Consider the following 23,423-nt stretch of genomic DNA (forward strand, 5'->3'; position numbering starts at 1 on the left):
CTCCTCACCCATCTTACATGCATTAATCCTACACGGTGCATCCCTTTTGACCCAGCCTGGAGTTGGTTAGGGCTGCATCAGTTTCATATGTTTATGCTCTTGCTGAGAAAGTCCTTTGCCGTAGGAGCAATACAGGCATGGATGGGAACATTAAACAGGAATATGGAAGTAAAAGGCCATTACGCTGCTCTGCAGAATCACCAAATTCTTCTTTAGCCTGTACTGCAGAGCAGGGAAGTGGGCAGATTAATCAGAAGTTAAACAACCAAAGGAGCAGAGAGTGCACCTGGCTGAGAAAAAGGAGTCCAAGCAAACTGACCAGAGAAGGCTGCCCCTAGATTGTCAGTACCCACAAACTATATCATCTTTATCCCAGCCTATTTTTTAGGAGAGCTACTACATAAGAAAGAACCATCAGTTAGGGTCATCATAGTAGACAGGGGAAAGCTGCTTCCTGAGGAAATGGGTTTTTTTGTTTTTAAATATAGTTCGCTTTACATGCAAGTTTGTATTAAAAAGTAAGCTCACCAGCCAATTCAGTATTTATGCTTTACATGGCTTATTATGGTAAGATATTGTGTAGGAGGCCAAACAGAAAAATTATACAGACATCTTACAAATTCTTGGTGATTTATAGTGTCCCCAGTCATGGCCTTATTTGATCTACACAAATTTAGGTTACAAAATACAAGCCAAGTCAGCATACTATAAACTAATACAGTTCATTGTTGAAGAATCAGTTTTAAACACTTTCCACAAAACCATGGACTATCAGCAGTCCCAGTTTTCAAACATTCGGAGAAGAGTTGCCAATAACCTGCAAATGAAATGCAGCTACTGTCCCTATTGAAATGCATTAAGCTTTTAACAAAATTAAGGTATATTTTCCTTCAATATTTCAGAAAAGTAATATGAATTAGTACTGTGCAACTGTTCTAACCCGTGCAAAGTTTTAATCACTTAATTTTTCTGTTTCTAACTCTGCTGTCATATCCTTTAAGAAAATTCCATAAACCTATTGATGAACCTCCATCACTATAAGAAATACACAATGCATTCATGACATTATACTCAAGATAGGCAGAGTACCTAGATGGGAATCTCTATATGATTTTAATGTTCTCCTCCTACTTTCTGAAAAAGAAGTTTAAGCAACAATGCATATGGATATTCACATAAGGCAATTCATCTTGATAGGACTGGAAACCATTATGTAGTTTAGCTCAGCTAAGCTATCTTAGGAACCATATCGTAATTATGGTGGCAGTACAAGTTCTAGGATGTCACTTACCATATCTGAAGCTTGATCTTTTTTCCTTGTAATTCAACTGTTTTGATCTTGAAGTCTATCCCTACAAAACAAAGGAAAAAAGCTTTAGCAATACTTCTAAACAAATAGTTCCACATTTGGACAGAGTTGTCAGAATTGTTCTAGGCAGAGGGAGCAGGTTTAACTAACACAGCGGGGAAGACGAGAGGACAGTGGAGCCTTTTCTACACTTGAGATCCACCAGTACAGCTTGACTAGTAGCTGCACTGGTGGGAGCTTTCTTAGTATATACAAGACCCCAGAGAGTGGTCTAGCTAGATCAATTTTAAAAAGCTGCTTGAAGGTGGCATAATATATTTTGAAGGTGATCAGCAAAGGATTTTAAAAGATTTGGCTTGTGCTTATGATTTATGAAGGCAGACCAAGTTTTCACATTAGAAATATTGTTCTGATTTTGCTGGAGAACTTCTGGGAGGTCTTGGGATGTTGGAGTTTTAACACCTTGGTTATTTCAGTTAAGAAGTATTGCATTAAACAAAGGCTTCCTTTATTCAGAAGGCTAATAATTCAAGTCATGCAGGTGTTAAACAGCTTTTAAAACAACAATGAAGGGAATTTTAGTCAATTGCACTTTCACTCTTGGCTCTTGTGAAATCACCATTTCACTAGTTCTGCAGCTTAATATCTAATCTAGTCAGAACCTGAGTTTCTAAAGTAAAACAGATCAGAAACTTTGAAACCAAGAGATATTACATAAAATATCAAAGCTACAGAATAAGGACAAGCTTATTTTTCTTTGCTGGTCATGTTCAAAGTAACCTACTTCTTTTTACAATTATAAGGCCTTCACATTTGTCTTGTCTAGACTACTGCTTTCGTTGTTTCTTTACTTTACAGAACTCTCCACTATGTAGTCTCTGGGCACTGACAAGTATTAGACATATGGATGATTTAACTTTTGGAACTGTTGATACATGTTATTATGTAGCACTGGATATTTAGGTCATTGCAAAACCCAAGGTACATCACAAAATCCTTTTGTACACATTCCACTGCAGTTATTCATTTTATGACATGCATACACTTCTGACTTCCAGCTAGTCACAATCCAATACAAGTGATCTCCTCTGGAATGGCTTTGGAAACCGGACACTGATTTAATGGAGCCTTGGGTAAAACACTTCTGTTAGGAACAGCACAGGTCATCTTCAGCAGTAAAGTGGGAAGAGTTTTTTTTTTTTTTTTGGGGGGGGGGGGTTGTTTTGTTTTTGTTAAAATAGCAACTAGAACTGAAAACTGATTCACAGAGATTAAGTTATGGCAAAGGCATGAGTACTTTGAAATACACTTGGTTGTCAAAACTGACATGTTTGGCAGAGAAACCTAGTCACACTGAAGGCTTCAATCTTGCTTGGTGATTATGTTCATATTCCACCACTAGAGGAAAGCATTCAGACCAAGCCAATACTGATCAATAAAGTTATTCAGCATAAACAGTGAATTGGAGTACTGAAAAAAATGAGCAGTATGATAATAATTAAATAACTGCATTGACTTATTTTGTTTAGGAGAATCTATCCTCAACATACAGGATTCTGAAGACTATCCTCCTTCAAGATCACTATCATTTTCTATAGTTTCAGAGTTATCTGCCAGTGATGGTGTTTGTCACATCATGTATGTCACATAGCCACAGTATATCACCTGTAGCGAAAAAAATAAAAATAAAATCTCCATCATCCAGAAACCACCATAGATAAGTTTGTGAGAAGAACCAGCAGATTACAAAGAGAGGTAATTGATGAAAAAATTGCCCAATTTGTTTATGCAACAAACTCTCCTTTCCGTATGATCGAGAACCCACACTTCATTAACATGGTTCAGTCATTAAGACCAGGATACAGTCCACCCAACATAGCAAATGTTCGCAGGCAAATTGCTGGATAAAGTGTATGAAAGAGAAATTGAGCAGTGTGCAAAAGATCTAGAGGTCAAAATTGTTAACCTGAGTCTTGATGGGTGGAGCAATGTCCACAATGGTCCTGTTGTATGTGCTTGTGTGACAACAGAAGGAGGGAAGGTCCTCCTTACAGAAACAATTGATACATCAGGAAATGCACACACAGAATACTTACAAGAAGTAGCAGTAAAAGCTATAACAAACTGAAAAAAAATTCAAATGTCTAGTACGCAGCTTGGTCACAGACAATGCTGCAAATGTATCCAAGATGAGAAGAAATTTAGAAGAGAGAGTCCCAAGCTAACATACGGTTGCAGTGTTCATTTGATGCACCTCCTAGCCAAAAACTTCAGTGTTCCAGAAATGAAGGCTAATGTTGTTGAAATTGCAAAATACTTCCGTAACAACCACTTTGTAGCAGCTACTCTGAAAAAAGTGGGAGAAACCAAGCTAACTCTCCCACGAGAGGTGCGATGGAACTCAGTAGTGGACTGTTTTGAGCACTATATCAAGAACTGGCCTAATCTGATGACAGTTTGTGAACAAAATTGTGAAAAAAATAGATGGCACTGTCACAGCCAAAGTTCTCAACATCGGGTTTAAGAGAAAAAAGTTGAATACATGCTGAGTACCCTGAAGCCTATTTCTGTAGGCTTGAACAAAATGCAGGGAAGCGGCTGTTTTATTGCTGACGCTGTTGAAATTTGGAAGGAACTGAGTGAGATCTTAAAAAGAGAAATATGCAATGACAGTTAAATTACAAGCATTAAAAAAACAAATGGGACAAGCACTATCTCCAGCTCATTTTCTTGGAAATATTCTCAACACTCGGTACCAGGGTCAAAACTTAACTGCTGAAGAAGAGGAGTTGGCTATGGCATGGACATCCAGCAATCATCCCTCCATAATGTCAACTATAATAAACGTCAGAGCTAAGGTTGAATCATTCAAGAAATATATGTTTGCTGATGTTTTAAAGAAAGTCACACCAGTGAACAGAAAGTCACTTAAGCACTTGGATTCAGAGATGTCGAAGTGATAATCTCACTTAAAGCAGTAGCTTCTTCTGCCAATGTAGAAAGAATGTTTTCTTCATTTGGACTACTTCATTCTAAATTGAGAAATCGTTTGGAACCTGAAAAAGCAGGAAAGCTTTTTTCTTTTCCAGATTATGAACAAACAGGAAAATGAAGGTGAAGACAACTGAGTTAGCTGCAGAAGCCAATATTTTAAGTTTCTCATGTTGACCTGGCTGACATAGTTGACTTAATTTTGTTTTTGTTTTTTAAATAAAATTATTTAACTAAAATAGTGAAATGAAATGTAACAAAATCAAACCTGATTTTAAAAAACTTGAATGTTTAACTAAATTAAAAAATTCATATGCTTGTTTTGTTGAAATATTACATGTTTGCTGTTGAAGAAAAAAATCCAGAATACATAAGGTTGTTTTAATTAAATAAAGCAATTTAAATGTCTGTCTGGTGATGTTCTCCTCCTAGGGGTTTTTAAGGCCCGGCTTGACAAAGCCCTAGCTGGGATGATTTAGTTGGTGTTGGTCCTGCTTTGAGCAGGGGATTGGATTAGATGACCTCCTGAGGTCTCTTCCAACCCTAATATTTGATAATACAGCGTGGCAAGAAAATCCTCCAAACATTAATGATTAACCTGTTGAATTGGAGATAGTTCACCTCCCAATGACTTCATAAATATCTGCTTCAATTACCAGTAAGTGAAATAACCAATCATTCGTTTTCTGATATAGCTGTAAAACTAATCTGAAAAGTTTTCAAAATAAATCACTTAAAAATGTTTAGTGTACCTTCTAAAAATGAAACCTACATCTGAGTTGTGAAGGGATCCAAGGGATTCAACCAGGTCTTTCATTTACAAATGACTAGTGGTTGAAAGCCAACCTGTGGGTTAGTACCCTAAGGGCTAGCATGCTAGTTGTTGACATTTCCTCACATTTTAAGGCAAGGCTTCCCAAATGTTTTCATAGCATAGATAACCTGCTGGAGAAGTCTTATGCATTACCTTCCTTCCAAACCACCTACACACCACAGGGCACATAGGAATGCCACACCATGATCAAAATGTCTCAGTAATCTAGAGTCTTTAGTGGGCTACTAATTTTAGTCAATGAAAAGGGGAAGGAAAGTCTTGTAGTGTTTTCTGAATATCTAGGAATCCACCAAGGAAAATAATTTGAGAAAAAAACCTCCATAGGGTGTAAGCTTCGCAGAGCTTTTCTTTTGGGAAATGCCCCTTGCTTATCAAGGATTGCCAGTTTATGGGGGGGGTGGGGGGGGAGAACACACACGTTATGAGTATAATATAATCTCTCACTAAAAGGTGACAAGGCCAGAAAGAGTTAATCAACTCACACACTGACCTGACCCATGGCCGAACTTTAGAGACTGGTTAGGAAGATCTATAAATGAATAGAGCTTTGAAATGCAAGTCTGCATTGTTAGAGATAGAAGGGGAGCTGTTTGCTCAGGTCTTGTGATGTAAGACAACAAGTCTTGTCTATTGCTATAGCTTTGATTCAAAGACCAAAAAAGGAGTATTAGTATTTAGGAAGACACTTGAGGGAAATAGTATTATTGTCTCTGTGTCTCTTTGAAGGTTGGGGTAACCTGTATCTGAACTGTTTAATGGATAAATTACCCTGTGCTAATTGCCAGGATGTTTGGAAGAAGGAGAGTTAAGCTTATTGTTTTCTCAGGCCGAAAGGCTGCTGGAAATGTATAAGCACCCTGGGTCACGATCCTTCTTCATCTCAGATCTGCTTTGGGTTTCAAGAGGGGGAAACCTTAAGCCACAAGGATTGAGATCCCCAGTCACTGACTGAAGTCACCCTGAATACGGACATTGGACTATAACCTCTGGACTATTTCTAAAAAGACTTTTGGCAACTACAAATTCATCTCTGCTATGTACCTGAACCTCAAGAATTAAATTCAAGTCTGTATGTTCATAGAGTGTTAGTTAAAAGATCACTCTTTTCTTTTTAAATAAATTTTAGTTTAGTTAATAAGAATTGACTATAGTGTATATTTTGGGCAAGATCTAAGTTATAATTGGACCTGGGTATGTGGCTGATCCTTTGGGATTGGAAGAACCTTTTCTTTTATATGATGATGATTACTGAAAATCTTATGTTTGACGTGTGTCTGGATGGAGGCCTGAGGCTGGGTACTTCAAACAACGCAGTTCCCTTAAACTTCTGAGTAACCAGTGAGGTCCTATAGAAGCTGTTCTGTGCTGGTTGGTAAATCTAAGTATTGGAATATCCACCAGCGTTTGGGGTTTGTTTGCAGTTCACCCTGATTGAGTGACCTCAGCAGGCTCCCACGGGCAGCATCATCACAGGGGGATTGCCTTTTGTCCCCACCGGGAAGTTAAGATTTTAAGTTATTGCAGACTCATTTGCATACTTCAGATCATTCTGATATCCTCCAGGATTGAATCCTAGATTTGAAAGAATTACCAAGAAAGCCATTTTCTACACGTTTCAGAAATACGGGAATAATTTTGCTTACTTTCCACTATTTGTATCATTTCCAGTAGTGTAGCAATTTAAGTCACGTATTTATTCCATGGGGCCTGTGTTTCTTCCCAGAGATACTGTGCTGATATTCCAAGCAGAGCTGTCAGTGGACCCTACAAATTAAGGGCTTGTCTACACTGGCACTTTACAGTGCCACAACTTTCTTGCTCGGGGTGTGAAAAAACACCCCCCTGAGCACTGCAAGTTTCAGCGCTGTAAAGTGCCAGTGTAGACAGTGCACTAGCGCTGGGAGCTACTCCCCTTGAGTAGTCACGGCACCTCCACAAGCCACATTAAAGCACTGCCGCGGCAGCGCTTTAACATTGCCAGTGAAGACGTGCCCTGAGAGTGCTTAATACTTCTCAATAAAAGCTTGTTTGCAGTTGCTTTCTAAAAGAAAAAGAACTTTGCCAGACTTTAACCATTTTGAGACACCCTGGAAGTGAGGCACACAATTCACTGCCACCCGTTAAAAAACTTGCTTAACATGACACAGGAACTGGGTGGCAGAGAAAAATCCCATTCTCCAAGAAAGCAACTTTCCTCCCCCCCCCGCCCCCCCCCCCAGTCTCTGGTATTTATATGCCCCCCATTTCAGTATTGAGCACCTCACACATCTGAAATGCAAAAACATAGAAATCAATTGGTAATTTGCCATTAAACAAAAGAGTATAAGATTTGAACTTCACAAGTTGAAATTGATAATATAAAATTTTGCAGTGTAGCATAAAGTAGTTGAAAGAAATAATACTTCACTCTGGTTATACCCCACCTCCATGCTAAAATTATTAAAACAAAACTTTACAAAACTTGATGCAAAGTCTTCTCATGCAGGGAGGGGGTAGGCACACGGATGCATGTTGCGGGGGTGCAGCGGGGTCACAGAGGAATGGTTGGGGGGCGTGGTGGAGCCTGGGCCAGCCCCCATGGGGGTGGGAGGGAGCACCACCCAGCCCAGCTCTGCCTCAGCCCCAGCCCTTCCCCCAGCCAAGGCCCTGGTCCCGGACAGATTACATTATGGGTACAGGGGTGCAACATTAAAAAAAAGTTTGGGGGACCATTGTTCTAGACCACAGCAAGTTAGATAATGACGGAAATTCCACAACCTCCCTGAGCAATTTATTCCAGTGCTTAACTATCCTGACAGGTAGGAAGTTTTTCCTAATGTCCAACCTAAACCACCCTTGCAGCAATTTAAGCCCATTGCTTCCTGTCCTATCCTCAGAGGTTAAGGAAACAATTTTTTTTTTTACGTACTTCCTTTTACGTACTTGAAAACTTATGTTCCTTCTCAGTCTTTTCTTCTTCAGACTAAGCAAACCCAATTCCCCCCGCCCCAAATCTTCCCTCATAGGTCATGTTTTCTAGACCTTTAATCATTTTTGTTGCCCTTCTCTGAACTTTCTCCAATTTGTCCATATCTTTCCTGAAATGTGGCATCCAGAACTGGACACAATACTCCAATTGAAGCCTAATCAGTGCGGAGTAGAGTGGAAGGATTACTTCTCATGTCTTGCTTACAATACTCCTGCGAATACATCGCAGAATGACATTTGCTTTTTTTGTAACAATATTACACTGTTGACTCATATTTAGCTTGTGATCCACTATGACCCCTTTCCGTAGTACTCCTTCCTAGACAGTCATTTCCCATTTTTCATGTGTGCAACTCATTGTTCCTTCCTAGGTGGAGTACTTTGCATTCGTCCTTATTGAATTTCATCCTATTTTCTTCAGACCATTTCTCCAGTTTGTCCAGATGGATTTTGAATTTTGATTCTATCCTCCAAAGCACTTGCAAACCCTCCCAGCTTGGTATTGTCCGCAAGCTTTATAAAAGTGTACTCTATGCCAGCTACTACACTTTTTGGTAAAAAACAAACAAAAACAGTCATTTAACACTTCTGCCATTTCCACATTTTCTATTATTCTTACCTCTTTCCCCATTGACTAACGGGCCTACCATGTCCTTGGTTTTCCTCTTCCTTCTAATATAATTTGTTTTCTTGTTACCCTTTATGTCTCTAGTTTGTGTAATCTCGTTTTGTGCCTTGGTCTTTCTAATTTTGTCCCCACATACTTGTAGTATTTGTTTAAATTCATCCTTTGTAATTTGACCTAATTTCCACTCTCTGTAGAACTCTTTTTTGCATTTCAGATAATTGACGATCTCTTGGTTAAGCCAGGGTGGTCTCTTGCCATACTTCCCATCTTTCTTCGACAGCGGAATAGTTTTCTCTTGTGCCCTTAATAATGTCTCATTGAAAAACTGCCAACTCTTTCCCCTTTGACTTGCTTCCCATGGGCTCTTACCTACCAATTCCCTGAGTTTGCTAAAATCTGCCTTCTTGAAATCCATTCTTTACTGTGCTGTTTTCCCTCCTACCATTCCTTAGAATCATGAACTCTTTCATGATCACTGTCACCCAAGCTGCCTTCCACTTGGAAAATCTCAACCCGTTCTTCCCTATTTGTCAAAATCAAATCTATAACACCCTCTCCCCAGTAGCTTTCTCCACCTGAAATAAAAAACAATTGTCTCCAGTACATTCCAACAACTTATTGGATAATCTGTGCCCTGCTGTGTTATTTTCCCAATAGATGTCTGTGTGGTTGAAGGCCCCCCATCACCACCAATATTGCCCTAGAAACTAGCCTAGTGCTCACACCAGCTAATGGAGTTAGTTTAGATAAAGATCATGGGCTCAAACACGGCTAACTATTCACAAGATCACTACACTGCTGGAACGGATCATTTCTGAGGAATTACTACAAAGTTATTTTAATACATGACCAATCTGGCTTTATTTCTGAGGGTACATGATTAAAACAGTCATTTTAAAATATAAATTGGTTCAAGCTTGTGAAACAAAAGAGTAAATAAATAAAGTTAGAGGTTTGCTTCTTATGTGAAGTATGGAACACTTTCCACAAGAGGAACTAAACCTGCCCTTCATGGCTTTAAACCCATTTCATTAGAGGAATGCCCTATGCAGACACTTTATGACTTGCTGAGGAAGCACTATAAAAGGACATTTACCTTCAGAGGATATTTCTAAGTGAGCCACCAGCAAAAGCACAAGCAGACAGCTGAAAGTATTCAGTTTCTTCTAGTTAAGATGAGTCATGACCAAGAGCTATTCTGGCTAAGTTTTAAAAGTATTCCTTGATATACTGATGCAGTGTTTAAATTTGAAAAGTAAATCCTCAAAGGCATTAACAATGAACATTTCCCACCATGCATTTCCATAAAAAGACAAGTTTTAATCTGTTTTAATTGCATCACAGCCATAACGGGATTGCTGCAAAGTAATTTTCTAAAGTAACATTAACTGTCATTGCAGACACCAATTAACAGCATGCAACACTTGCAAGTACAGACCATTACAAACAAGTGTTCCATGCAATGATGATAGTTTCATCTGGATGGAAGCCATCTGAATAGTTATTTCTCCTCTGCATTGGAGAAATATTTCATCTAACCCAGTGTTTTAATGTTTACAGTAAAAGAATGCTCTAGTTTATTCCAAAATCTATTCAGTTTTCATCCCAGATACTGTACTACCTGATACTAATTAAGCTTTCAGGCCAGAACCACCCTTTGATTAAGAACTATTACTCCTGACAATCTTCCTATAAAATTTCTATATTAGATTTGAGACTGAAGATGTGAACTTTTGCACTGTCAATTCTAGCCCATGCTTACTTAAAGTGCCGCCCAGTTTTAAATTCACTAAGTAGGAATTTAAGGAGCTCAGAGGTTGACAAGGAAAAGCAAATGAAGTTGTCATTGTACAATCTGAGTGCTTCACACACAACCATTAAATAAAATTTTCACAACCACCCTGTGAGATGAGTGGCTATTAGACTCATACAGATTGGGAACTGAAGCACAGATTAGAAGAGTATTCACTAATTTGGGATGACCAATTTGAGATGCTAGAGGACCTGACATTTCAAAATACTTATTATATAGCACTTTTGTATGTTCGGAGCGCAGTTCCCATTGACTTCAGTTGACACTGGAAGTGGTCAACAATTCTGCAAATCAGACCCCCGAGTCCCAAGTCAGCCTCTAGAAAGCAAGGAACACAGTTCATAACTAATTTAGAAAGTTTGACTTAAGTCCATGGCTCTCAACCTTTCTAGATGACTGTACCACCCTTTCAGGAGTCTGATTTGTCTTGCATACCTTTCCAGCTTCCATGACAAATGAAGCAGGGGTCCTATGAAAAGTTTCACTATATAACCCTGATTCATCCCCAGAACAGGTCCATCCTGTGCACTGAATGAGGCTGGGATCCTGGCGGGTGGGGACTAGTATGATCATGTAATTAAGACTACCATAACATATGCACAAAGGGTCCAAATTAAGGTTGCACCGGCAACTTAAGTTTTGACATATCCTAACTACTGAATGGACCCATGAGGATGTCGTTTGAATAGAACCATCCATTTTGAACCGGGTCTTATGTTACCTCGCTATCACCCCCCATACATGCCTGCTGTTTTACCCCTCAATTCTGTGCAGGGAAGCCAGCTTCACCGCCTCTTGTAGCAGCACTGCTCCATCAGCAAACGTTAGGTGGAACAGGGCTGATGTACTGAGTCACCAGACGAGTTTTACCCAACCTGTATTGGGGATAAAAAGGTCTGAACCACTGTTCGAGGGATGGGAATAGAGAGATGTTTGCTATATTGAAGTCCCGCAGGGTATCTGCCCCATTTGACGGAAATTCCTAGAATTTCTTGAAGCTTTTCCTGGTGGAAGACTTTATTTAAACTAAGTTATGCGAAACGACAGTTAAAACACTACTTAGTAAGCGGACTTAACAGGCATGCATCTTAAGTTTCCTGCTGATATCACCTACACAACCCAGTCAGCTCTATATTTAAAAAAAACAGCAGCATAGTTTCAACAGTGAAGAAGCTAATTCATTCAGGGGAATAAAATCCTCGCCATTTTGGTATTCATGAGATTAAGCCATGTATTAAAGCTCCCACAAACAAGACAGATAATGGAATAAAGCAAGTATTTTCTGTCGTAACTGCTTTCAAGAGTGTTTTATTTATAGTGGAGAAAGACAAAAATCTTCATTGTCCAGTAAGGTGGGAAAACTAAAGTAAGAGCCCCTAACAAGAAAACACCTGTTGAAATTGCTAAAACAGCATGTAATTTTTCCCTAAATGAGCTCATTAACTCTAATTCCTTGACTGCTGTTTCTTCTGTCTCCCTCCCCAAATTGATGTCCATTTTCTAAAATTGATATTTCTACTTCCCTACGTTGGAAATAAGTGCAGGGCAGTAAATCTCTTATCAATGTAGGTTTTCAAGTTGGTGTCACGTGAGGCAGCCATGTCGCAACAGAGGGCTCCTGACAAGGAGAGGACAGATTGGAACCATTCCTAAAAAATCACTGTAGGGAAGAGTCTGGAATCCAATACATGGAACAGACTCATTTAGTTCAGGCCTCTTATTGCCTTTACCAGTTTTACTGGATCACTTGTAACTGAATGTTCATATGCTTACAACCAAACACCCATTTTACCAAAATTAGACAACGTTAGTTTTCATGTGCCTCTCAAGGCACCTAATATACAGTTAAACTGGTTAACCGAAGAGTGAATATGGCACGCAATATGAAAGTAACTTGACGGAATTAATGCTTTTGGCAGAGCACAGAAAATATCTGATGCTGCTACCTACATGAACACTAATTCTGGCCTCAGGATACAAGCCAAATATAAAATGAAATGTATCCTTGTGAGAGAGTACCCTAGCTAGTTTGAGCCACTTAGACTGACAGCATGGTTTAAAAGAAAAGTGTTCAACTTGTTTGCCTTAGTAACAACATTGCCAACACAGCAACCACCATAATTTGAAGGCTATTAACAGCTTTTCTTTAAAAACTTCATGTTCATTACTCCTTTGAAGCTTAATATCGAAGCTTGTTTCCTTACCAGCTTGAGCTGCATCAGTGTTGTATATAGTTGCCCCCAACTGCTGTATTACTAGCCTAAGTTTTTATTTATGACAGCAGTAAGTCAGTGGAGAGATGACCACACAGCCTTCACAATGCACAGCACATTTACTTTAGGACAAAAGTATTAGCGGAATCATAATACAACAGTCTTCACTTGATTAAGCTTACCAGGTGTCCCCTACAACCTCTCTTATGGAGACCCTGGCTGACCTCTAGCCTCTCTCATTCAGTCAGGCACATCTGCCCCCTCCCCATGGTGCTCTGCACCCCCACTCAGCCACTCTCTCCCCCCTCCTCATGTGGCCCTGCATCCTCCACCGCCACCTCCTCCCTGTCCCCATGTGGCTCTGCGACACCACTCCCATTCAGCCCCTACCCCAGCCTGTGACCCACCAGCAGTCCCATGTGCCCCATGCTATCCGTACCTCCCCTATCCTGTGCCTCCTGACCTAACCCCATCCAGTCCTTCAAACCTCTCAGCAAAACTTGCCCTCTTGGTTAATGGTTCATGTCAGACTGTTGGATCAAAATGAACACCCTTCAGACAGTTCAGGCTAATTGACACTTTATACAATTTTGCGGTCTTTGTTGCACAGCCTCCTGAAACAGTGGTTAGCCTGCTAGGTCATCTTCAGTCCATGCATTGTGCTTTTCCGGGACAATGGGTAAACATCCTCCCCATAAAAAGACAAAAATGGGGAAATATAGTAGGAAGAGAGCCTGAAATACAAGCCCTTGCATCAGAGGCCTGAGCTAAAGTAGTGGGCAAGCTTTGCTGATATAAAGCAAAGTTAGCAAAAGTCAGGCTGTAAGAAAATGTCAGGCTCTCTTCCTACTACACACACACACACTTACTTAAAGCTGTGTTTTAGACTCCCTTATAGGAAGATACTTCTGGGGAAATTTTACACCACTGTGCACATGCATAATTCATGTGCCGTGCAGAATTCCCCCCCCCCCCAACACACAGAAAATACATGCCACCGACTTACTCCTTTTGCCCACCAGGGGCCGCTATGGTTCCAGAACAGAGGGCAGCCACTCCCAGGCAGGAGCAGCCCCATCTACAGATAGGGAAGAGAAAGGAGCTGCCTTCCTCACAGCGCCCTGCCCATGGGGTTAGGTCAGGAGGCATGGGATAGGGGAGGTACGGATAGCATGGGGCACACGGGACTGCTGGTGGGTCACAGACTGGGGTAGGAGCTGAATGGGAGTGGTGTCGCAGAGCCACATGGGGACAGGGAGGAGGTGGCGGTGGAGGATGCAGGGCCACATGAGGAGGGGGGGGAGAGAGTGGCTGAGTGGGGGTGCAGAGCACCATGGGGACGGGGCAGATGTGCCTGACTGAATGAGAGAGGCTAGAGGTCAGCCAGGGTCCGCATGGTGGAGGCTCTATAACAATTCCACTCCATCCAAAAAAACCTGTTCCATACTTCTCCCACCCACACCCAACCATCCTCCAAGTTCACACCCAGGCTCCCTCCCAGCAATTACTCCCCTCTCCCTCAGCTCCTCCGTTACCCAGACTTCTCCAAGCTTTTGGTGTCAAAAAATGTTTCCTGAATCTTTTTTGTTGTCTGTATTGTTACAGACATAGTTGCTGATAGGTATTTTGAAATAAATTACCAAAATAATTGAAACTGGTGTGAATACATTGTATTATTTTGACAAGTAAAATATGCAGAATTTTAAAATAGTTTTTGTTGCAGAATTCCCCCAATAGTAAGGAGGAACATGTGCAAACAAACACTACCTGCTGCTAGAGAGCCTGAACAAGGTCTGTTTTGCTTTAGTTATAAGTAAGGCTCATGTTTGTCATGGAGGTCACGGATTCCATGACTTTGTGATCTCCGTGACTTCTGCAGCAGTCTGGTGTGGCTGGTCCAGGAGCTGCCTGATCAGCCCCATGGCCAGTCGCACTGGCTGCTGCGGGGGCAGTCTCAGGTCTCCTGCAGCACACGGTAGTTTTTTTTGGAGGGAGGGGCCGCAGGGCTGGGGTGCAGGGTGATGCTTACGTGGGGGGAGCTCCCTGGAAGGGCAACAGGAACTCTGGTCCGTCAGCTCCTAGCTCCATGTGCTACCTCCGACCGTAGGCACCGCCCCTGCATCTCCAATTGGCCACAGTTCCCAGCCAATGAGCTGCAGAACCAGGGCTTGGGATGGAGTGGAGGCAGCACGTGGAGCTAGGTAAGGAGCCTGCCCCAGCCCCCTCAGGGCCATGCCCACCGCCAGTGCCCTCCTCCCAAGGTTTAGGCAGGGGTATATAGTAAATGTCATGGACAGGTCACGGGCCGTTATGAGCAGTAAACAAAAATTAACGGCCCATGACATTTACCATAAACACCCATGACTAAAACATAGCCTAAGTTATAAGTAGTAGGTTTTGGGGTGGTTTTTTTATTGTTTAAATTGTAGGCCTTCCTTCTCTAGATTAGGGTCCAAGATTGATTTTGTGGCCTATTCAACATTTTAGAGGACATTTGCAATATTAGAGCAAGGCATTTCTAGTTAAGAGCAAGATCTGGACTTTCAAATATAGGCCTCAAAGAATGAACTACAGTGTCTAGGTGTTAAAGGCAGCATATTTCACTTTGACCAGAATTAAATGGACATGAACCTCAACACCTTTAACAGTCATAGCATTGACCTTTAAAGCTCAGGAACGTGCACATGTGCCACACTGACTAGAAAAACCATAGAGAGTTTACAGAAACGGTTACAGTTGAATGCATGTGGAAGTATATCCTTAATGTAGCAGTTATACTGGCATCCAGAACAGAGGGGCTGAACACAGTCTCAAAAGCGTCTTGAATAAACAATTAGCTATGGTACAGAGTACAGAGTAACCTCAAGCTTTTGTAAGGCAGAGATAGTTTTTCAGCATCATGAGTTGACATCCCTCAATTCAACAAGCCAATCAGGGCAAGAAGCTGAAGTGACAGTCAGTCCACTATTCTCTGCTGATTTCTGGAAAACGTTGATAGCTGAAACATTAGATTAAGTAGGCAAATACCAGAGAGTTGGATACAGTTACAGAAGCAAAGTATTGCTTTAAAACAATACATCTGTTTTTCCAGTGGGCTAAGTTACAGCATTGCTATTTCATTCCACATCAAAAACCATTAACTTAACAATGCAGAAAACCCAATGTAATTTCTAGTCAGAGGGACTCAAATTTGCTACTCACTGATAGGAATCATGCAGCTTTGAGTACTCCTAGTTCCCTCTACCACCCCCACCAACAAGCTAAATCCACAGTATGGCATGGCTAGATAAGCATTTCACAGACCTTTATGCATCACTCAGGGTTTTGGAAAAATCCAGAAGATCTAAGCAGATGTGGTGATAAGAAACTTCAGCCCATAGATGTCAAGAGAAATTGCTACCTCAAAATTTTACTCATCCCAAAAGAGAAACTTAACAGAACTTGCTCTTGAGCCTGCCAGCACACCCCAAGCAGTACTACATTGACAACGGGGTATGTCTTCATTGTAGAATTAAATCACAAACTCCTCTTAAGTGTTTTGCAGTGTGACCAGGCTAATTTAACTATAGAGTGGTTGTGTTAGCAACTGATAATTTGTGCTAACTGGAGCTACAGCCTTTACCTGACAAGCCAACCAACTCCAGTTAAAAAGCACCACACAAGTCAAAGCGTTTGCCTGTGGGGTCAGGACTCAAGTCGGGGCAACATTCTAGTTAACTTTGCAAGGACACCTCATGGAACCAAGGCCCTCAGCAAGAGGCTCCATCTCAGTGTTTGGATCCAAATCTCACCCAGAGGAGTGCCCGTTTAGGAGCACAATAGGTTTTATCAGTGGTGAAGAAGGTCCTGCAAAGTCAACTTGGAGGATCCACTGAAGGTGCAGTGGGTTCAGCGCACTCCATGCCTCATGCATTCCTTATCAGTTTTACTCCGCTTGCCTGGTAAGGGACTATTTTGCTAGCCTTTTATTTTAGTTGCAGGAATTATCTAGGCCTCTGAAGAGCAAGATGGCAATTTCAAACATCTATTGATGGAGGCTCTTCAGATTCCCTAAGTCTGTATTGTGTTGTGACAATCAGGGTCCAGACACCACAGGGTAAGAACCCCAAGACTAAGCAATTCAATCAACTGATTATATTCAATACTACTGTACTATAAAAAAGTGTGGAGTAAGATCTTTATGAAAGCCAGTGACAGGTGATTAATACAATTGATAAATGGATACTTACTGTTTCATGCTTTGGAGTATAACCAAACAAAGGGAGAAACAGGTTCTCTCCCAGACAGGAGGGAAGGTAGCTATTTCCGCATCTCTAATGGGAATTGGGTATTGTGAAACCAAAGCAATGGAAGCCCCATTTTACATGGGTCAATGAGAGATGGGGTGTCAACAAGCAAAAGAAAAACACTGGGTAATCCAGACTCTGGAGACAAAACAGTGACTTTTGGGAAATAAGCAGAAGCAAAGAGCCATCTTAGAATCCATCACTTAGGGGACAAAAGGATCACCACTCTCTGATTCTGAACAACTGATCCTCCTGCCTGAACTGTTAGAGATGCTAGTAGCTTGAAAAGTGAAAAAGCTGGTTTATCAAAGATTGTAACTTGCTAAAGTTAAGTTTTACAGCTTATCTACACTTAACATGCTGCAGTGGAGCCACTGTAACACTTTAGTGAAGTTACTACCTATGCTGATGGGAAGGGTTCTCCCATTGGCACAGGTACTCTACCTCCCTGAAGGGTGATAATTCTCCTGTCGACCCCTACACTGGGGTTAGGTCAGTTTAACTGCATCCCAGGAAGGGGAGTGGGGGAGGATGGATTTTTTTCACACCCGGGCAGCAGTTATAATGACCTAATTTTGTAGTGTAGACCAGGCCTTAGTCACTAAAAAGCATGTTATTTTGGTTTTAGCGGTAAGCATACCTATTCTTTTCCCCTCTTGCTTAATATCACTTGAATCTTAGTTATAGTATAAGCCATGTCAGTGCTGTTCTATTAAAGTAAGGTGTGCATCCTCAGTTGAGGCAACAGGCTGCAGTTTCTTCAGAAAGAGCAGATCTGGTTAATGCCTGTGAATGTCCAATGAGGGACTAGACACTACAGAAGGATACCTCTGGGGAACTGGAACACTGAATGTTGCCTGCAAGGCAAGCGCATCTGGAGGAGTCTGCTGGTGAAGCAGACAGACTGGTATGGCATGGACCTGTCACACAGTTTAAGCTCCTGCAGAGTTCACTCTTGCCTCTCTGCCTTAGCAACAGTGACTTATGGTTTTGGGCTCCCTGAGGAGGGCACCACCGGTCTAGTACTAACTTAGGAGATCTGCTTATTGAAGTTGTGCCCAGTTTAAGCTACACAAGTCCCATCTCATCTGCTTAGTCACAACTGGAACAGATGATCCAGCACAATTCACTAGAATCTTTGATCTGTCTCAAAATATCAGGAGCCATGGATATTCATAGAAGTCAAGGAATCCTTCAAGTAAAAACATCAGCTTTAAAGACAGACTAGTTACTCACTGAGGGCAACTATTAAGAGACTTCTATTTAAAACATGAATTGTTAGAAAGTGAACACACTGTTGCACTTAAGGAAAGGAGCATCTATGCATTACTGTTATAGTATTAGTTAGCTGGGAATTGGTCCTGCTTTGAGCAGGGGGTTGGACTAGATGACCTCTTGAGGTCCCTTCCAACCCTGATATTCTATGATTCTATACATGTTGCCTCATTTCTATTCAAGGCAGTAAAAACTTGAAACATACAGTTGGGGAAAAAAATAAAAGGTCATACCTTTATTCAAGAGATTACTGATGTTCAAAATAAAGAGGTGTAAAACAGGAGTTGCTAAGCAATGCAAACCAAGAAACTAAAAGTTACAAGGAAAATTTTAATATACATTTTTATATTAGCACCAAAGTTATTTGAGCGTCTCATGAAGTAATGCCCAATTACGAAATTATTCCCTATTCCCATACACACTTCACCATATTGGATTTCAAAGGAAGAATTTAAGAAGGATAAGGATATAGAATCATAGAATATCAGAGTTGGGAGGGACCTCAGGTGGTCATCTAGTCCAACCCCCTGCTCAAAGCAGGATCAATCCCCAGACAGATTTTTGCCCCAGATCCCTAAGTGGTCCCCTCAAGTATTGAACTCACAACCCTGGGTTTAGCAGGCCAATGCTCAAACCCCTGAGCTATCCCTCCCCCTGGGATGATGTCCTACAGCTGCAGCCTAGATGTGTCTGAATCATCATCCTTCATTGTTTCTTATCATTGAAGTCTTCTGGCCTCTTGAATGAGCCAGAAAGCATAGATGATGAAGGTCTCATGTGAAGTGGAGGATCTTTAGCATAAAAGTGAATACGTCCCTAAAGAAAAGGACAAACATCAGGTCCACCATAAGGCCAACAGGCACCACTCAACCTTGACAAAGAAGCACTACATTATCTGTCATTTCAACACCGGTCTTCTTCTGATGGCTTGCACCCTCCTTTCCAGAAACCCCAACTTCTGCTCCATAACATAATTTGGCAGGCCTTTGACTTGACATGTTACTTCAAGAGCCTTGGTGCATTCTGCATAGCTTCCCCGCCACCATTTGGGAATGATTTGATTAGTTCTCTGATGGCATGGGCTGAAATCATGTAATGACTGCTAAAGGTTATTTAGTAGGAATACATAGTACGTTTCCATTCCATTAAAAAGGCTGTGAAACATTTATTTCAGGAAAAAATGAAAGTGGATTTTCAGTGCGTTTCTGTAGGGAATCTGCACAAACAATGTATTTGTCTAAAAACCTGGTGGGATGGGGAGAAGAGGAACTGAAGGAGCAATTAGTGATTGCAGAAAGGTTGAAGTCAACTACAGTGATGTTTTGATAGTTCATGATTCCTCCTACTCCTATTATGAGGGTTTGCTTTGCTACAATCTAGGATCTTCTACCAAGTGGGCATCTGACAACATGCAAGACTGGCTAGTTCATCTCATTGTTTGGCCATCACTACTTCTCAGACTAACTATAGTAAGTGTGAAAGTTGCTGATCAATACTGTGGACAGGTGACCAGTGTTCACATCCGACCAAGTGAAGAAAAACAGTTTTCTTCAGATTCATTATCATATGTACTATTGAAAGTTGGTTTACTGCAGCAGGAAAGCAGAATAGTTAGAATCGAAGACATTTGATGACAATCACCAAAACACCACTAAAAATGACAATTTAAATGGTTGTTCCAGACCTTCCAGAAACTTTGCTTCTGAATGGCATTCTTGCTACTCTGATCATCTGACATGCAAAGACATATCAGAGATCAACTGATAATTTGCCACTAAAAAGAAAGGTGTAAGATTTGAACTTCATAGGTTAAAAAATTTTATACTATCAATTTCAGTGTAGCACAAACTGAGCAGTTGAAAGAAATATACTTCACTCTGGTTACACCCCTTCAGACAGATCTAAACAGGTCCACTGCAAGATGCTGCTAGAGAAGAAACAAGAACCACCACTGGCAGCAGTGTAGGTTCGTTGGCCATATGTCCACTAGGAAAATCTTGATGAAAAGATACAAGCATGCACACTAAGAAAGATGCATTCCTACCTACTGCTATCTACCTGAGAAGAAAATAGAAGTTGCTGCATTCATTTAAGAAAAAAGTGAAAGCGATCAGCAATTCAGGTGTAATCGTTGTAGAGTTCTGACATGGTTGTCAACATGCTATTTGAAATATGCACCAAGCTCTATTCCAGAGACAACCCTCACTCATATCGGCAACATTCCTAATACAAAAGGTCTCTGCCTCCTCTACATGCATAATTTTATAGAATAGGAACTGAAGTTATTGGACCACACAGCCCTTAACTTCAGCTGTGAACCTTGTCACAATGGATGCATGTGCGTGGTCCCAATAGGCACAGCTTTTTTAGAAGGTTTCTGAAGCTCAAGTCTTGGGCCCAGAGTGTCCTAGATGCCAAGGCACACACTTCCCACCTACTCTTAGGAAAAGGCAGATTTTAATATTGAAAAAACTCCCTTGTGCCAGATGGGTACACCACAAAAAGCAAATACCGCCTAGCAGCATTTTTTTCCCCCATGCTAACCAATGCTTTGGCATATGGAGGTTCCAGAACCTGCACCCCTTTCCCAGGTCCTCTTTCTTGAGGTAGAACTGGAATGGGCTACAGAAAGGCTGGTACATGTTTTGGTGCTACCAATGCTGGGTTCACTAACTTTGGTATCTTCAGAACTGGCTGTTAATCCGAAGGCAGATCAAGGGTCCTGGACTGTAAGGTCTCCATCACAAGCATGTCCTAATGGTATGGATCCCAAGGTGTTGGTGCTCAGACCTAAGCCCCAGTCAGGGCAGCAAGCCCCCCTGAAGCAAGTTAGACAGCTCCAAGTAGAGGGGTTCAAAACCCTGCTTAGACCAGGTCTTTCAAATCTAGGTCAGCCTTAGTACTCCCAGTGCCAACAAAGATCAAGCTAGTTTAACTACACAGTAGGTTAAATTATTTCTGTTATCTAACTCACCCACTACTAAGTGGGCAGGGGAGGATAGTCGGGGAGAAACACAAGTAAGCTCTTCAGGCATGAAAAGAAAAGCTCCCTACATCTGTGGCTAAATGCACAAAGGAAACATGTAACATGAAACTACAGATCCATGGCAACTAGGGACAGAAATATTGTTTTTAAAAGTTAACCATTTAAATGATTAAAATTATATCGTTTAACCGGTTAACCACTGGGGCCAGGGCCACTCTGGCCAAGGGGCGCACCAGGGACTGGGGCCGTTCTGGCTGACGCAGCTGAAGTTAATGGTTAGGGTGGGGGGGTTAACTGGTAAGACTAATGCGTACCAGTTAACTGTTTATTATTTTACATCCCTAATGGCAACCTCTACTCCAAGTTTCTCCGCACAAGAGAAGGGTTCTTGCTGCACCAGGCTCTTCTTTCCCCACCCTGAACAAAAGCCATCCAGTGGGTTTTTAATAGGGTTTACTAGATTCTCCTTTAGTTTGCCACTTAAGTTTGTTGAAAGCTTGATTGTTCATAAATATTAGCCTCTAATTTCAAGTAACAGCTACTCTAAAAAACACTGAGGTGATGAGCCCAAGCTCCTCATTATGCCTATTACAAAACAACCCTAAAATTGCTTTCAAGCCTGGAGCAGGGGTGTCAAACTTACAGCCTACATGACATTTGAAATATCCACAATCTGAGGTTTTTGTTTTTCAAATAGAATCTTAACCCTCATGGCTGCTTAGAGCCTTCAAGAGGTGAACTGAGTATAACAGTGATATCTGACAAGGTCTGCAGACAGCCTGAAACACCTCAGAGCTGTGAGCTCCCTGCCCCGCTGAATGATGTTTACTATTTAATTTAAATGGAGGGAATGGAGATAGGGCAGGTTGGAACTGCTGCAGGGAGGGAAACAAGAGAACAGGAGATACTCAAAGATATCAAAAAAGGGGGATAAAAGGATGGAAAAGGAAATAGCAGTGGGCCTAAAGAGAAGCATGTTATCCTCATAACAAAAGGCTCCGAACTAATCAGACAGTTACTAAATAAAGGCCATATTCTCTACCATCAATCTCTCTGAAAGCCTCCTACAGAAATCAGTGGGCATTCCACTGTGCCTTCTGGAGAGTATGCAAGTCTTGAATTTGTATCTTGGGCCATGGACCATAACAAAACAGAATTTATCCCTCTCCTCTGGATGAATTTGATACCCCTGACATAAAGAGCATGAGGAATTAAAGGAGTCATTAGCAATTGGAGAGATGAGATTGTCTAGAATCAACAGAATTCAGAGTAACAGAGGGTCCTGTGGCACCTTTGAGCCTAACAGAAGTATTGGGAGCATAAGCTTTCGTGGGTAAGAACCTCACTTCTTCAGATGCAAGTCATCTGAAGAAGTGAGGTTCTTACCCACGAAAGCTTATGCTCCCAATACTTCTGTTAGGCTCAAAGGTGCCACGGGACCCTCTGTTGCTTTTTACAGATTCAGACTAACACGGCTACCCCTCTGATACAGAATTCAGAGTGGCAGGCTTTTAAGGGTTTGTCTACTACACAGGAACTATGGCATCATAACATGTGGAGTTATTTTATAACAAGAGTCTTTACTCTCGGAGTTATGTCAGTATAGCTACAAAGTGATATACTTACTAGCAGTCATATTGGTAAAGTTTCCTTATGGACCAACATTAAGAGCCACTCCTTCCCATGCAGCTCAGTGTCATTTGAGTATGGTTAGCAAATGTGGATTTGTTTGCCTGAAACTAAGAGGTGGAGGCTGAACGAGCACATTAGTACGAAAGGGCAGTATGAAGGTCAGTAAGCCTCAAACTGGGGACATGTGTTCCAATGGTATTTAAATTTCCATAGCCTGGGAACAATTGTTTCCCAAAATTCATAGCAATCTCCATATGAAACTGCTCAACTACAATCGAAACGAAGTCACCACAGGTTCCTTCCCTCACCCCAGTTCTTCCCGGGGCTCTTCCCTCACAAGTGCTTAGAAACCACAATGATGGGCATAAGAAACCTAAGAGAGAGAAAAAATCATTATGCTAGTTTGGTTTTGATACCTAGGACTCATTTTGTCTAGATACAAATTCTGACCAAAGTTTAACTTGACACCAAAGAAGATGCTTGACAAT

At 41.3% G+C, this 23,423-nt stretch overlaps 2 protein-coding genes and 1 long non-coding RNA gene across 3 annotated transcripts in view; all 3 read right to left on the minus strand.

Moving 5' to 3' along the window:
* HADHB (hydroxyacyl-CoA dehydrogenase trifunctional multienzyme complex subunit beta) overlaps positions 1-23,423 on the minus strand; it is a 249,494-nt gene that overhangs the window by 173,279 nt on the left and 52,792 nt on the right. The gene's annotated exons all lie outside the window — the stretch shown is intronic.
* Positions 1-23,423, minus strand: part of RAB10 (RAB10, member RAS oncogene family) — a 52,535-nt gene that overhangs the window by 22,354 nt on the left and 6,758 nt on the right. Inside the window, exon 2 of the mRNA XM_005284119.5 lies at positions 1,292-1,352. Coding sequence (XP_005284176.1) covers positions 1,292-1,352 — 61 coding nt within the window. The remainder of the gene's footprint in view (positions 1-1,291; positions 1,353-23,423) is intronic.
* LOC135982108 (uncharacterized) lies at positions 2,144-22,604 on the minus strand. The gene is made up of 2 exons (XR_010599298.1): positions 14,193-22,604; positions 2,144-12,971 (listed from the first exon to the last, which is right to left on the minus strand). It is a non-coding gene; the product is annotated as an uncharacterized LOC135982108 (long non-coding RNA).

This window comes from Chrysemys picta, chromosome 3 (assembly GCF_011386835.1).
Source record: "Chrysemys picta bellii isolate R12L10 chromosome 3, ASM1138683v2, whole genome shotgun sequence".
NCBI classification, from domain to species: Eukaryota; Metazoa; Chordata; order Testudines; family Emydidae; genus Chrysemys; species Chrysemys picta.